Below are 14,147 nucleotides of genomic sequence, written 5' to 3' on the forward strand. Positions count from 1 at the left end.
AGGAACTAGGGGCAGATTCAGGATACGGATTGGGGGGCCTCAGTGGCGCAGCGAGGGGGGGATTTGGGGGATAAAACCCACCCCCAGAGCTCAGAGAAATTTTTAAGCCTAATCCATTTTACTTAATTGGATAAATATTGCTTATAGAATATTTTAAGGATTAATGAAGTGGTAAAACTCACCATTTTGAGCCATTCATCTTAAAATTCTGCAATTTATTAATCTCGCACCTCCCACTTACCCTGGTGGATATTTCATGCCCCCAGACTCCCAATATTAGTTGCACCAAAACCCCCCAGCCTAAATTCCTAGCTGCACCCCTGAAAGGGGGGGGGCTAGATATAGGGTACAGGGGTCCAGTAGCATTAGTTGTGGGTGTCCGGGAGGTTATGATAATTTGAGACTCATAACTTCACTTAAAGGTTGTCTTGGGGCTCTCCTCTACTGTATATATTCGAAAACTGAGCAAAATTACTGTTCAATTTAGCGCAAATTGGCTACCCAAAGAGGGGTCTATAGCCCTCCTCCCTCCTCTCTGGACCAACTACTGGTTGGTACAATTGAGTTTCAATTGGCAAGCCACCATGAGGGGACAAAATCTTGAAGAAAATCAATTTTTATGCTGGCTGTTTCAGGAGGAAATGGTCATATTTTGGGAGCAGGTGGAGCAAATGATTTTTGGTGTATTTTTCAGATGAATATAAGCAGTAATGAGAAATGTATCAAAAAATGTATTCAGACTCAATTACAATCACATTGTCAAATTTGCAATCAATGACAATCAAAAATTACTCTTTGAAAAAGTTCAGAAGGATTACGATCACAATTACTTTTAATTTTGCTCCAGTACATATCATAGTTAAATGATTTATCTTGGGAATTTTAATACTCATGTATGTATGTAATTGCTTGTAAATTTTATACTTGACTTTAGCCTTGCAGATGTTTGTATTCAATCACTGTTAATATTTTCTCAAACAGAGTGTGCTAATGTGCAAACCAACATTTTAATTTTCCTTTGATGCCATTGCATAAAATAATAATTATAATGTTTGATTTAGACATTTAAGGCATAAATAACATACCATAAATATGTTCTACCAAAAATTTACACCTGTGAGTGAGGTCATTGTATCAGGAACTGTCTTCGTAGTAGTATGTGTGGGATTCAAATTTTCACCTTTTGATTACAAAAATTTACTCAATGATTACTTATATTTAACAATAATTCCCATAAGCTTTGCAGTAGATTATAAGTAAAAATTACTTTTTAAAAATATATCGATCAAAAGTATGCTCCCCTTGTCAAATAAGATAATGACCTGCCTATTCTCAAGCCCACTTCTGAAATTAAAATTTGAATCATAACCAGTATGAAGCAAATAACTTGGCAGATGAATCAAAATTGGTTTCTAATAAAAGTTATACCACAAGCATGGGCGGAGTGTTGGGGTACCAGGGGGAGCCCGGCCTCCCAAGCTTAAATGGTAATTTGTCAGAAAATAGTACAAAATCTGTAAATCCAAGTACAATTAAAATAAAAACATCAAAAGTTGGATTAAATTTTAGCCTTAGATATCACTTAAACTGCTGTTTTCACATACAAAATTAAACAAATTTTCCAAGTGAGGGCCCCGGGACCCCTTTTGCACTGGAGAGTATTCCATAGCCCCTAAACCCTCGGCAGAACTGCTGGCCCCCTAAAATAAAAGTCCCTCATGACTACAAGTGAAAATTCTCCTAAAGATTTTCTATTAACCTTCTCTAAGCATCTTAATTTTCCCAGAAGCAGTTCCTTGAAGGAATGGCAATAGAAAAATCTCTTTGTTTTTTTCTTATTTTAGAGAAAATAATTTATCCACTTGAAGCAGATAGCTCGCTCACTCTGTGACTGGCTGGTTTGGATTTTTGAGGGAAGAATTCCACCCAGACTACGGTACAGGGGTATGAGTATCAAAAAACTAGTGCTGGGGGACCAGTTCCTTACCCTAGGCCAACTGTCACTTTGAGGATGTTTGTTTGTGGTACCTGAAGTCTTCACATCGGATTTGAACCCAGGATCCTACTATCAGTGACCTAATGCTCTACTAACTGGATCATACTGCTCCCCTCATCAAATAAGATGATGACCTACCTATTTTCAAGCCTACTCATGAGTGAATTTTGGAAATTATTTTCTCTGAAGCTGCATACACTCCTTTGTTATGGAAAAGGTATTGCACTGGGTATAACGAAGACAGCTCTTTGGATAAAGATACAGCTTCTGGAATAATTAGGTGAAAATCTTTGGTATTTAACATAATGAAAGCTTTTGCATATTTCCACACCTCTTTGTTCATACCAACCCAGGTTTTGGCACATAATGCCATTTTCAATGCCTTGAAAATGGCATTAATTGCCGAAACCTGGGTTGGTAAAATTATAGAAGTGTGGAGATAGACAAGTGTTTTCATTATATTAAAGACAGCTCTTATTTATCAGAGCTCAGAGAAATTTTAAAGTTTAATCCATTTCACTTAATTGGATTAATATTACTTATAGAATAGTGTAAATATTAATAAAATATCCCTTAGAAGGCCGTAAAACTCACCATTTTGAACCATTTATTTGAAAAATTTTCTAGGGGAGGGCCCCCGCTTACCCTGGCGGGTATTCCACACCCTCAGACACCCCAGTATTAGTTGTGCCTAAACCCCCCCCCCCCCAGCCTTAATTCCTAGCTGTGCCCCTGGCTGGACATGCATGAAAAATATTGTTTAGTGGTTCTGGGATGGGGGCCCAAGGTTAGTGGAGAGTGAAGCCCTTTGTCATAAGAGGGGCTGGAGTCAGATGGTGCTGGTGGAACAATTTTGAATGGATCAACACCCATGACTTCGGTAGAGCACTCAATTGAAAACTGTAATAACACGTCTGTGCAGTGTAAAGGTAACTTTTATTCTCTCACTAAACATTCTGGGGACAGCACTGATGTATCTGTACCATAAAGTGCTACACTCCAGATCAGAATCCTCACTGCCCTCTTTTTTTACTCTCTTAACCCTTTCGCGCCGGGCGTCGGGTGGAGCCGATGGGCATTTTCATATGCAGAACACCTGACGTCAGGTTTATCTGTCGCAGATTTTTCAACGCGGACAACCGGACGTCGGCTCTGGCCGACGCGAGTGAAGGGAAGTGACCACTGAGGTAGCAATTGTCTGATGCATTAAGGCCCGGCCTGAGACCCAGCTTAGCGAGTCCTTAGGGCCACTCCTAGGCAATAAAGCCCGACCCTCCCACTCATCTATGGCCATCCTCACCGCAGGAATCCGTTGCATAGTAGTTACGTTTTCAATGGGTTTTTCAGTGATATGTTTTATTGCATACTACTATGTTTTTATACTTTGAAATGAATTCTTTGTTTTGTTCTGTGCCCAAGCAATTTTTAAACAGAATTTTAGCATTAAAAATAAAGGACTTCTGGACTTATAGTCTTATTACCTTATACTTACTAACTTTGTTGTTATTAATGCTAGAAACCCATTTAAAATTCCACAATGCCTAAAAACGTTTGTAATTCTTTTAGAAGAGTAAATCATTTAAAATAAACTACAATGTTTGGTTGAAAAAAACTCTGGTAAGGCAATAATTTAACGGTGGATTCATGCTATGATAGGGTTAGAGGGTGAAGTCCAGTGGCTGGGGTAAGGGACGGGCCCTCAGATTTGGGCCCTATTGAGCTGGGCCCCAAATCTGAGGGACGAAAATATCCAGGCAACTCACCCCCAAAAAAGAGCTCTATACAGAGAGGTTTAAAATATTCTTATACTACTCGTAGCATGAAAACGTTTTTCTATTGTAGGCACCGGCAGGAAAGGGTTAAGACCATTTTAGACTGGGCACATCATTGCGCAATCAGATGTGTGTACAAATGCACGAAGGCGCAGTAAAATTGCATTGTGTAAAGCAGTAAACTGTGAGAATGCATGGATGTAAGATGGCAAAATAGCCCCAACTATAATTCTGAGCTCGCATTCTTGCAATTTCAACAATTATTTCAGTGTTAACATGTGCAATGATCAGCCCCATGTAAAACGGCCTTTATACAATGATCAGCTCATCAGCTCTGTTCTATTCATATAAACTTCCTTTGCCAATGTAGCATCTTCCTGAACTCCTCATTATGCCCATTTCCTTTTCTGTACTATCCAAATAGATAAACTGATCCTAAAATTTGTGTCCATCTACTTCAATATTCAGCCATTCCTTGCTGGAAAATGCATTAGGAAACTGTATTACTTTGTTCTTCCTGTGATTATTCTTCATTACAAATTTTTCACAATGTTTGCCTAATGCATCAACCCTTTTGCCAATTATTAATCATTGCCTGATCATCCTCAAGCCTCACTGATAAGAGCATGAGTCTCCCAACTAGAAGAGGTGAAAGAGTTTTGATTTCTAGGACGTGGATTGATCACCAATGGGCAAAGCAGAAATGAAATTGAAGTAGAATAGCACAAGCGAAAGGGCATTCTACAAAAAAGATGAGTTTCCAAACAGCAGAGAATGCAAGCTGAGAAGTAAGGAAAATATTCATCAGATGCTACAACAAGGGCGTACCCAGGATCAAAACTAGGGTGTGGAGGGGGGGGGGGGGCAAGCCGTGGTTGTTCAATTTATAGGTAAGATTTCAAGCATGGAATAGGTGAATGTAATCAACATTTTAAGGAAACCGTAACAGCTCTCAATGGAAGTGAGGCTTGGATATTGACTGCAGCAGATAAGTCAACAGTGGGAGCATTCAAAATGTGCTGTCACTGAAGAATGAAGAAGATAAAATGGACTGACCAAGTGAGATAAGAGGAAGTGCGAAGAAGAGTGGATTAAAAGAGAAGTATTCTAAAAACCCCCAAAGTGATGAGAGGACTTCTTAGTTGACCACATAATGAGACATGATGGCCTTACGAAGACAATTGTTAAGAGATGGGTGGATGGGGGATATCCCCAAATCAGGTAAATGGGACAGATTAAGTAAGGATGTAAAAGAGAAGAAATACGTTGACACGAAAATACTAGCAGTTAGGAGAGTGGAACGGAGAGCTGAGTCAAACCAGTATTAGGATTGTTGACCTGAGATGATGATGATAACGTAAAAATATGAGTGATACCCCATTTTGAAGCTATTTGTTGCTTCTTATTCTCTGGCACACCATTATTGTATGTTTTAGCTCTTAATTACGGCATTTGAGACAAGTTATGCCCAATGGCTGAGCGTGACATTCAAGCTTATTTATCATATGTGTCGGTGGCCCACTTCCAGAGTCCCTTTTTTCATGAAATTCAATCTGGTTGTGTAAAACTACTCTTAAAAAAAAGGTCACTCTTGGGGGTCCTTAATTTATGCTATGTATTACAATGGAGACAATATCCACAAAGCTTATAACTTTCTTAATATTCATCGCAGGATTTCGATTCAAAGATGGATGTAATCTTTACAAGGAGTGTGATTGAGATGTTTCATCAGGAAAGTAAGGTCTCAGAATTTTGCGTCTTGTCAGCACATGGGGACCAGTCATTGAGGCAAGTCCTAGCAGGGTTTCAGGTTTGCGACCTCGGCATGCCTCCACCAACAGAATACCTTGAGATATTTCTCTAGGGTGTTCAGCAGGGGATGAATGTTTTCCAACATGCAATGCGCTACATGTAATCATATGCTTTTGAATTCAAGGAACTACATCTGGGAAATGAAGATGCTTAAAAAAAATAATGGAAATAAATCTTCAGAAAGAACACCTTCACTTGTCGTATACCTTTAATAAGAGACCAATTCCACAATCATAGGTGATACACCTCAGAAGTAAACGAGATTTTCAAAGATTTTTAAATATAGTTCTGTTCAGTGGCGTAGCCAGGGGGGGGTCCGGACCCCCCCCCCCCCCAAAATATGAAAGCACAGTCATTTTCCTTCATTAAAAAAAAAAACAAAATTTTGAAAAATCATGAATTTACAAAATAATTTTTTAACAAATGAAGTTTTTTTTATTATGAAAAGTGTTAAAATTAGTTGAAAATCCATTACTTAGTACCCTGTTCTTCAAAAAATTTTCCCCCTGCTTTTGGACCCCCCCCCCCAAACGAAATTCCTGGCTATGCCACTGGTCCTGTTATCATTACTTTTGTTTTTTTGTGTTACAGAGTATGAACATGAAGAGTATATTTTGTACAGTAATTGTTGTATGTTGTTCTTAATCCCATGCATGAGAAGACTGCTTGCCTTTCAGACCCCTCCAGAAAAAAAAATCCTGCCCAAAATTGTCATCTCTCTTCCAAGAACTAATCTTTCTATGTATTTCCCTCACCTCCATGGCTAACAATCGCCTTCCTCAATGATTCCCTCATTTCACTTGCAGCCTGTTGAGCAGGCCCAGTGAGAAATGGGTGGTGGAATCCACGTGGAACCCACGTGGAGAATTAACGTGGATACCACGTGTTTTTGGTCGTGGAATCAACGTGGAACCCACGGGGAAATTTGGTGGAAAAATTAAAACAGCAGTTGGTGCTGTCCTAAAACCATTAAAACCTCAACCACTCTATATCTAAACCTTCTATATACGTGTCTACGATTTTTCATGTGCTCTCATGGCTGCCTTTCCACGAATTATATAAAAATAGAATGTGCGATACATTTTCACATAACTAGCGTGGTTTCAGGATGATTAATGATGCAATGGCACCAGAGAGTTAAGTTCCACAAATTAGAAATTCTGTTTAACATTTTATGATAATCACCACAAATCCACTTGAAATCAACGTGGATTCCACGTGGGTCCAACCACTCAATATCCACCACCACCAAATATCCACCACTCAACGTGGATTCCACGTGGGTTCCACGTGGATTCCACCACCCATTTCTCACTGGGGGGGATGTATGAAGGGGAGAGAATCAAGGAAGCAGCAGATCAGAAAAAACTTGAGGGTAAAAGATATCTTGAGCTACCTTTAATTTTGTCGTAATGACAAATAATTAACCCTTTTAGTGCGTGCGCCGATATAAACGGCTTTTACCGCTCGGCTGAAAAGTGTGGCGCACCAATATATCGGCTTTTACGTTATTGTTGTTAAATTTGAGGACATTGAAATAAAAAACTTCTATACCAGTAAACGTATAAAAATGCTGTGATTATTGTCCAATTTAATCTCATTAATTTAAAAAAACCACTTAAAGATATCTAAAAAATTACCTAACTTTATAATGTTTATTTTTCCTAGTTGCTCCATTTTATTAAAATACCCTCCGCATTTTTTGACGGTACCCCGGGAAGAAGGATTGCACTAAAAGGGTCAAGTCACATGCAAAGTTTTAGAAAGTTTCATTTAAACTGATAATAATATGCATATGAAAGACAGTGCCATCTGATGATATAAATAAGTTACAATTGTGGTTCTGCAATGCTAGGTAATGCAGGTGGACTCGCAAGGGAGGGGTGCACACCCCCTGCACTCCTCACATGTATCCGCCACTGAATCAAGGAGCTATTTCCCTTCTGTATTTCCTCCCCTCCATGTCCGTGTATTATCCATTTTTCTTGGATATTCAATACACTCGGACCATGGGCAGAGTTTGGAGGGGGAGTCTGGCCCCTCAACTTAAATGGTAATTTATCCCAAAGAAGTACAAAACCTACAGGTATGCCAAAACATTTTATTCATAGGTAGTGCTTAAAATACTGTTTTCAGAGGCTAATGTAAACAAATTTACCATGGGAGGTCCCCCATGGCCTAAACTCCAGCAGCATTGCTACCCCCTCCCCTCCAACATGAAAATCTAAACTTTCAAGCTTCGCTTTTAATGTTTATATTGTTTTCTGTATCTAGAAGTATTTGAAACCATGTGATTTCTTACATTTTTAAGTAAGAAATGTTGAGAAATATTTCCGAGCATTTCTTGCACAAGTGAAACTGTTGAAGGGGTTTAATCTCATTTGGTCTATCGTGGGCACAAATTCACGACACGGAGAACTTCAGCAGTAAGGCTTAGTGTGAATAAAATGGAATGATAATAATATATTATAATAAAACAACTTTATTTAAGGAGGAATCAGGTCATCTGATAATGAGATTAGGTGGCTTCAAATAAAACATTTACCTGAATAATCATTATCCAAACAGAATGGTTCCAATGACAATACCAAGGCAGTATAGGTAAGTTATTTTTAATTCATCGCATGACATCAATCTATTTATAGTACTATTATACATATTTTGTATCATTTTATGTTGGCAAAGTATGTATATTAAAAATATACGGCCTGTATGTTGTTTATATTCTCATGAATTGATATTAGATTGTTCAAAACGAGGATCTTTTCTCTTATTCTCATATTTACTCTCATTTTGGAACAACCAATGGCTTAACTATGGGAAGGGAGATGAGGGAGTTAGATACCCCCCCCCCAAACTCTCAGAGAAATAAAAAACTATTTAAAACTATTGTCTAGTTTTGACTTATAATAACTGCATCTGCTTAAAGTAAAAAATCATTCATTATTACGATTTACGAGTGGAATTACGAGTGAAACCTAAATTTTAAGTGCGAAAAAGATGTAAAATGTATTTCCAGGCACATAATATAATAAGGTTTTTCAAAATTTCACCCCCCTCACCCCACCGATGGAACAGAGGCGGATACAGATGGGGGGCGCAGGGGGCGCGCGCCCCCCCTTTGCGGGTTCGGTCACATTGCCGAACATTGTAGAATCACAGTTGTAACTTTTTTGTATCGTAAGATATTGACTTATATACGTGTAAAATGAGTTTAAATAAAACTTTATTCAACTTCGCACGTGGATTAATTAATTTTTTATTACTATAAAAGTAAAGGTAGCTCGAGATATCTTTTGCGCCCCCCCCTTGAATTTTTTCTGTATCCGCCACTGCGATGGAAGAGTCTGGGAGATCACCCCTCAGGTTATGGTGTAGCCAGGGGGGAGGTCCCGGGGGTATGGACCCCCCGCCCAAATATAAAAACTTTACTAAAATTACTTTCCTTCATAAAAGAAAAAATATGTATTTAAAAATCATGAATTTACAAAAGTTTTCTTTGACAAATGAAGCTTTTTCGATTATGGAAAGTTAAAATTAGTTTAATACGCCCTACTTAGAACCCTGCTTTGGACCCCCTCCCCCCAAACAAAATTACTGGCTACCCCACTGCCCTCAAGCCCTTTGGTCCCCTTGAATACCTCGAAGCCTTTGAACTCACTCTGCCATCAACAGCTTTGGGTGCTTGGTATCTGTGTTGGGAAATTCTTTGCATGCTAAATAGCATAAATATCTAGACTTGTTTAAAGGCCATTTTACACGGGGTATGTAAGTTCTTACATAATCTGACAAGTGTACGAAGGCGCAGTCAAAATTGCATCATGTAAAGCGGTGAATTGCAAGAACACGTACGAAAACGCGAGGAGGTGAGATGGCAACATAGCCCCTGTTCTAATTTTGTTCATGCATTCGCGCAACCCCGCGCCATTTTAGAAATTAATGCAGTTCTAACCTGCACAATTCCGTGCCCCGTGTAAAACGACCTTAAGAGTACCTTCATTCTGGAATCTAGGTTAGAACTTAACTCTAGGACTAACCATCCAATAGGTCCTCCAATTACTGGTCCTGCAAGGTGGCTACAATTTACTGCTATATTCTCGAAGCAAACTTTAGTACCCTGAGGGAGTTGCCAAACTTTATTGATAAAAGTTCTTTTTACAAATGTATCTTATCTTCTCCAAACATTGTTACCTGCATTTTAACATTTCATTGAAAATAAAACAAGTAAAAAATTATATTTTTGGCTACACCAGGCACATTTCTAGGTGAATAAATATCATAATAAATGGTGATAATAAAATCACTATTTGCAAGTTTGAGCCCATTTTATGATTTTTTCATGTGTACCTCGACCAGTGGCAGACAGGGGTGCAGCTAAGAATTAAGGCTAGGGGGGTTTTAGGCGCAAGTCATACTTAGGGTGTGTGGGTATTGCATACCCACCAGGGTAAGCAGGAGTTGCGGATATTTGATTAATCCTAACACTATGCTATAAGTAATACTGATCCAATTATGTAAAATGGATTAAACTTAAAAATTTCTCTGAGCTCTGGGGGGGGGGAAGGGGTTATCCCCCAAACCCCCCCTCGCTGCGCCACTGGTGGTGGATACATATGGGGTTGCACAGTGCACAAACCCCCCCCCATGCAGCACCACCCGCACTGCTGAACATTGCAGAACCACAATTGTAACTTTTTATACATCATATGATGACATTGTCTTCTATGCGTGTATAATCAGTTTGCATAAAATTTTCTTAAACTTTTTAACTCTGAGACTTAATAATTTTTTTATTTTCGATAAAAGTAAAGGTAGCTCAAGATATCTTTAGCGCCCCTCGCCCCCTTAAGATTTTTATGTATCCACTACTGCCCTCGAGTATGTCTTTGTCGTAAGTAGTCAACATGCGAAGCCCACATTTGCCTCCTCTTCTCATTTTATCAGTGAATATCATGATGAATACTTTTTTCCAGTGAATGCCATGAAGTAATGGAAAAAATTGTCAAGATAAGGCTAAGATCTGGGAAAGTTGGTGGGTATAAATTGGCTGACTTGTCAATTTTCATACATTTTGTTAGATTTCAGGACCAGCGATGGCAGGTATAAGTGAAGAGAGAGGCAGGGACAGAAGGCGGCTGGACAAAAAATGAGGAAAAAAAGGGGAATGAAAAAAAAATTCAAATATTGTCTTCAAATGGTCTGAATTAGTTCATTGAATCATACCAAAGGACATGGCTACAGTATACAGAGGCAGAGATCGCATCGAATTTGTAATGGTGGGTGGTAATGACCTCGGTCCATGGATTATGGAATATGTGAGAGATGCATGTTATCCCTTGTAAAAAGTTTTATATGTAATACCCATTTTTTCACACATTTTGGAGACTAAAATTTCACTTTCATTCTAAATAACAGATGAAATGGAAAAATTTTACACACTTACCGATACAAAAACTATAAAAATAATAAAAATTAAAAATTTTTGATCAAATTTGGGGGCTCATGAATGCTGAGACCCCTCCCCATGGAATCTGCCCCTGACAGTATTCAGTGATACTTTTTAATATACATAGTAGCTCATTTTCATCGGCAGATTTATGCGAGGGGCATGCGTGCCCCCCAGAAAAGACAAGATTTTTAATACCGTTATCATTAAATTCATTTTTTTGTGTACTACGAAGCCTCAATCATTTAATTTCATATTAAATATTAGCTTTCATATTAAAATAAAGAGAACAGTTTATACAGCAAATGTCGTATGTTGTTTTAAATATCAATATGATATGACCATTTGCCTGTCATACCCTTGTGTCCCACCCCCCAGGAAAAAATCCTCAATCCACCCTTGCTCGTTTTATAATATAATGTAAAATATCAAAGGCAGTAGTTCTTTAAGTCAGCCTAACCTTACATTGGTCTTGGCCCTCCTGCTATAATTATTTCATCATCTTAAGTTATCACGGAGCAGGGGAACATGTAAGAGATGGTAAGAGACAAAAGTGAACGGCCAAAATCGACTACATAATTGAATTTGACGAATACTCCTGCAGTATCCTGACAAATTTGGATGGCTTGTTGTCACTGAGATGGCTTATTGTTGCCAAAAATATATTTCTAATGGAGGCATGAAATATGGAACAGGGGCAGATTAAGACGAAGGTAAAGTGGAGGCTATCCCCTATTATTCCTGGAATATCTGCCTCTGTACAGGGAGTTACAGCTCTTGGGGACAAAAATGCAGATAGAAGACAACAATTAATTTGTAAACAAATCGCATCTTTGAAATACTAAAATATTTTTCAAGAGGGTTGGGAACTTTTTCAAATATTATAAGCTGCTCCAATCAGAAGCTGTATCAGAAGAATGCACATTAAGGCCCAACAAAAAAATCTACATTGGTTATATTACTTCCCTCAACATTAAATTCAACTCGTGGTAAATGGAAGAGACACAGTTTATTTTTTTAATTTGTCCAGAGTGGCAGATGGGATAGGCATGATCAAAATTCTCTAAAAATAGATGCATGTCCAAGGTATTTCCTTAGCAGCAGATATGATTCATGCTGAATTTGCATTAATTTCAAATGCATATTTCACTGACATAAAACATTACAATGAACAATGTAAATCTATGAGAACTAATAATTTTTTGACAGTTTTTTTTAATGAAAATAGAAAAAATAATATGCTTAAAATTAATTATACATTTCCAAAGCTATATCGCACAATGAATAGTAAGAGGAAAATAAGTAGTATAATAAGTTTCATATGACAAGGAACTGAAGTTTAGGACAGAATATATAGATGTTTCCCAAAGGTAATGCAACAGTTGAGACAAGAGTCAAGTTAATGAAATGCTTTATTATTAAGGAAAACAGTATTGTTCAATTTTTATATATATAAAATATATTCAACTATATATTGAAAAGGAGTTCAATAGCTTAACGACAATTGTGTCTATGAACATTGTGAAGACATCATGAAGAAAGAACTGTGTAATACAAGGAAAACCTTAGTTAAACATTTAAGTTATTCCTAAGATTCATATCATCGAGTAATTATACTCAGCCATAGAATTTCTCTCACTTGTTTTGTACAAATAAGAATCACTTTGAATGAAGAAGTAGAAGATAAATCCACAGCTATTTTTGCTGGAGTATTGATGCACACCCCAGGAACAAATATAACGACACCACTGAAAAGTTAAACAACGATGACAATCCTCTCAGCTAGGGCTCATTTTCTTGTGACGTGGCGGCGGTTGAGGCTTTGTTCGGACGGTACTTGGCACAGCATCAAAGGAAGACATAACAACCCTCGTATCACCAATGACCCCACTCGAAGTCCCATCTTCGGGTTTGGTCGTCATCATTTCACTACTCGGACTCTCCTTCCTCCACCTGACGGATATCGATGGAACCCTCATTTTCCTCTGCCGAGCCTTACCCTTGGAACTCCCTTGCGAGGACCTCATGAACGGTCGCCTCCTCTCACCCGTCCAGTCCCGGCTAACCCTCTCACGAATCAGGGAATTCTCGCTGCCCCGGTCAAAGCTCTCGTCCCCACTTGTCGAGGCACTGCTAACACTCTCCTGTCCCCTCATGACCCTTATCATCCTTGGGCTCCCGAGTTCGCCCAGATCACGAGACATCCTCAGCAAAGAGGGGTCGTTCATGAGGATTCTCTCAATGCCCCAGTATTGCTTATCCCTCTCACTCACTCCCTCCGTCGTCAAAGACCTCTCCTCGTGATTGTTCGCCTCTTTATCATCATTCCTCTGTTCTGCTCCAGTCATGGAGCCACTGGACCCTGCCACTGCTGCCTGGCCACTGTTGTCCTCGACAGCTTCCCCTCCGACCCCATTCACGATGGCTTCCCCGCCTTCCCCTCCGCCCTCGTCATCTTTGTTGCCCTGCACGGGTGACTCTCCCTTCAAGTTTGCAGTCACCTCATCCCTATTTGACGACGAGGGCGATGTTGAATTTTTGGTCGGGCCGGAGGAAGCATCGTTGTTCTGCTTATCTCTTGGGTTGGCAGCACTGGGTGAAGTAAGATTGCCCAGCTCTGACGTGAGATCAAGGACCATTCCTCCCAGGTGCTGGTGACTGAGACTCTGACCCATCCTGGCGGAATTGTTCCGAATGAGCAGGCTCTCCTCTTCATCACCTTTGCCAGCTGCAACCTTGAATAAGACGACATTAAATTTTGAATCAAAGAGAAAAACACCAGATGAGAGATTTTATTCAGGTTCAGTGAGACTGACTTCAGTCATTCTTGGATAAATCTATAAGACATTTCAGTGCTGTGATCTATCGTGACAAAAAACCGACTCATTCGAAAGTTACCGTGAGGTTGCCTAATAGCGGTGACACCACGTTTTTATTCAGCAAACAATTGCCTGCCGTGAAGCAGCAGACGACAAATGACATACAATAATATTTAATACACTACATTCCTCCCTTCTCAAAAGAGAGAGGGAATAGGAAAACAAACAGAGGAAAAAAATAAGTACAAGAAGATACAGGTACAAGAGCAGCAAAAAAAGAGGAGCAAAAGAGACAAAAAGAA

The 14,147-nt window shown here is 39.1% G+C and overlaps 1 protein-coding gene across 1 annotated transcript in view; it reads right to left on the reverse strand.

The window, feature by feature from the left end:
* Window positions 1–12,016: 12,016 nt before the first annotated feature.
* The window catches only part of LOC124158220 (anoctamin-7-like), a 384,154-nt gene continuing 382,023 nt past the window's right edge, over window positions 12,017–14,147 (reverse strand). Inside the window, exon 16 of the mRNA XM_046533409.1 lies at window positions 12,017–13,761. Within this exon, the coding sequence (XP_046389365.1) occupies window positions 12,805–13,761 (957 nt within the window). The 3' untranslated portion in view covers window positions 12,017–12,804. The remainder of the gene's footprint in view (window positions 13,762–14,147) is intronic.

This window comes from Ischnura elegans, chromosome 4 (assembly GCF_921293095.1).
Source record: "Ischnura elegans chromosome 4, ioIscEleg1.1, whole genome shotgun sequence".
Lineage (NCBI taxonomy): Eukaryota > Metazoa > Arthropoda > Insecta > Odonata > Coenagrionidae > Ischnura > Ischnura elegans.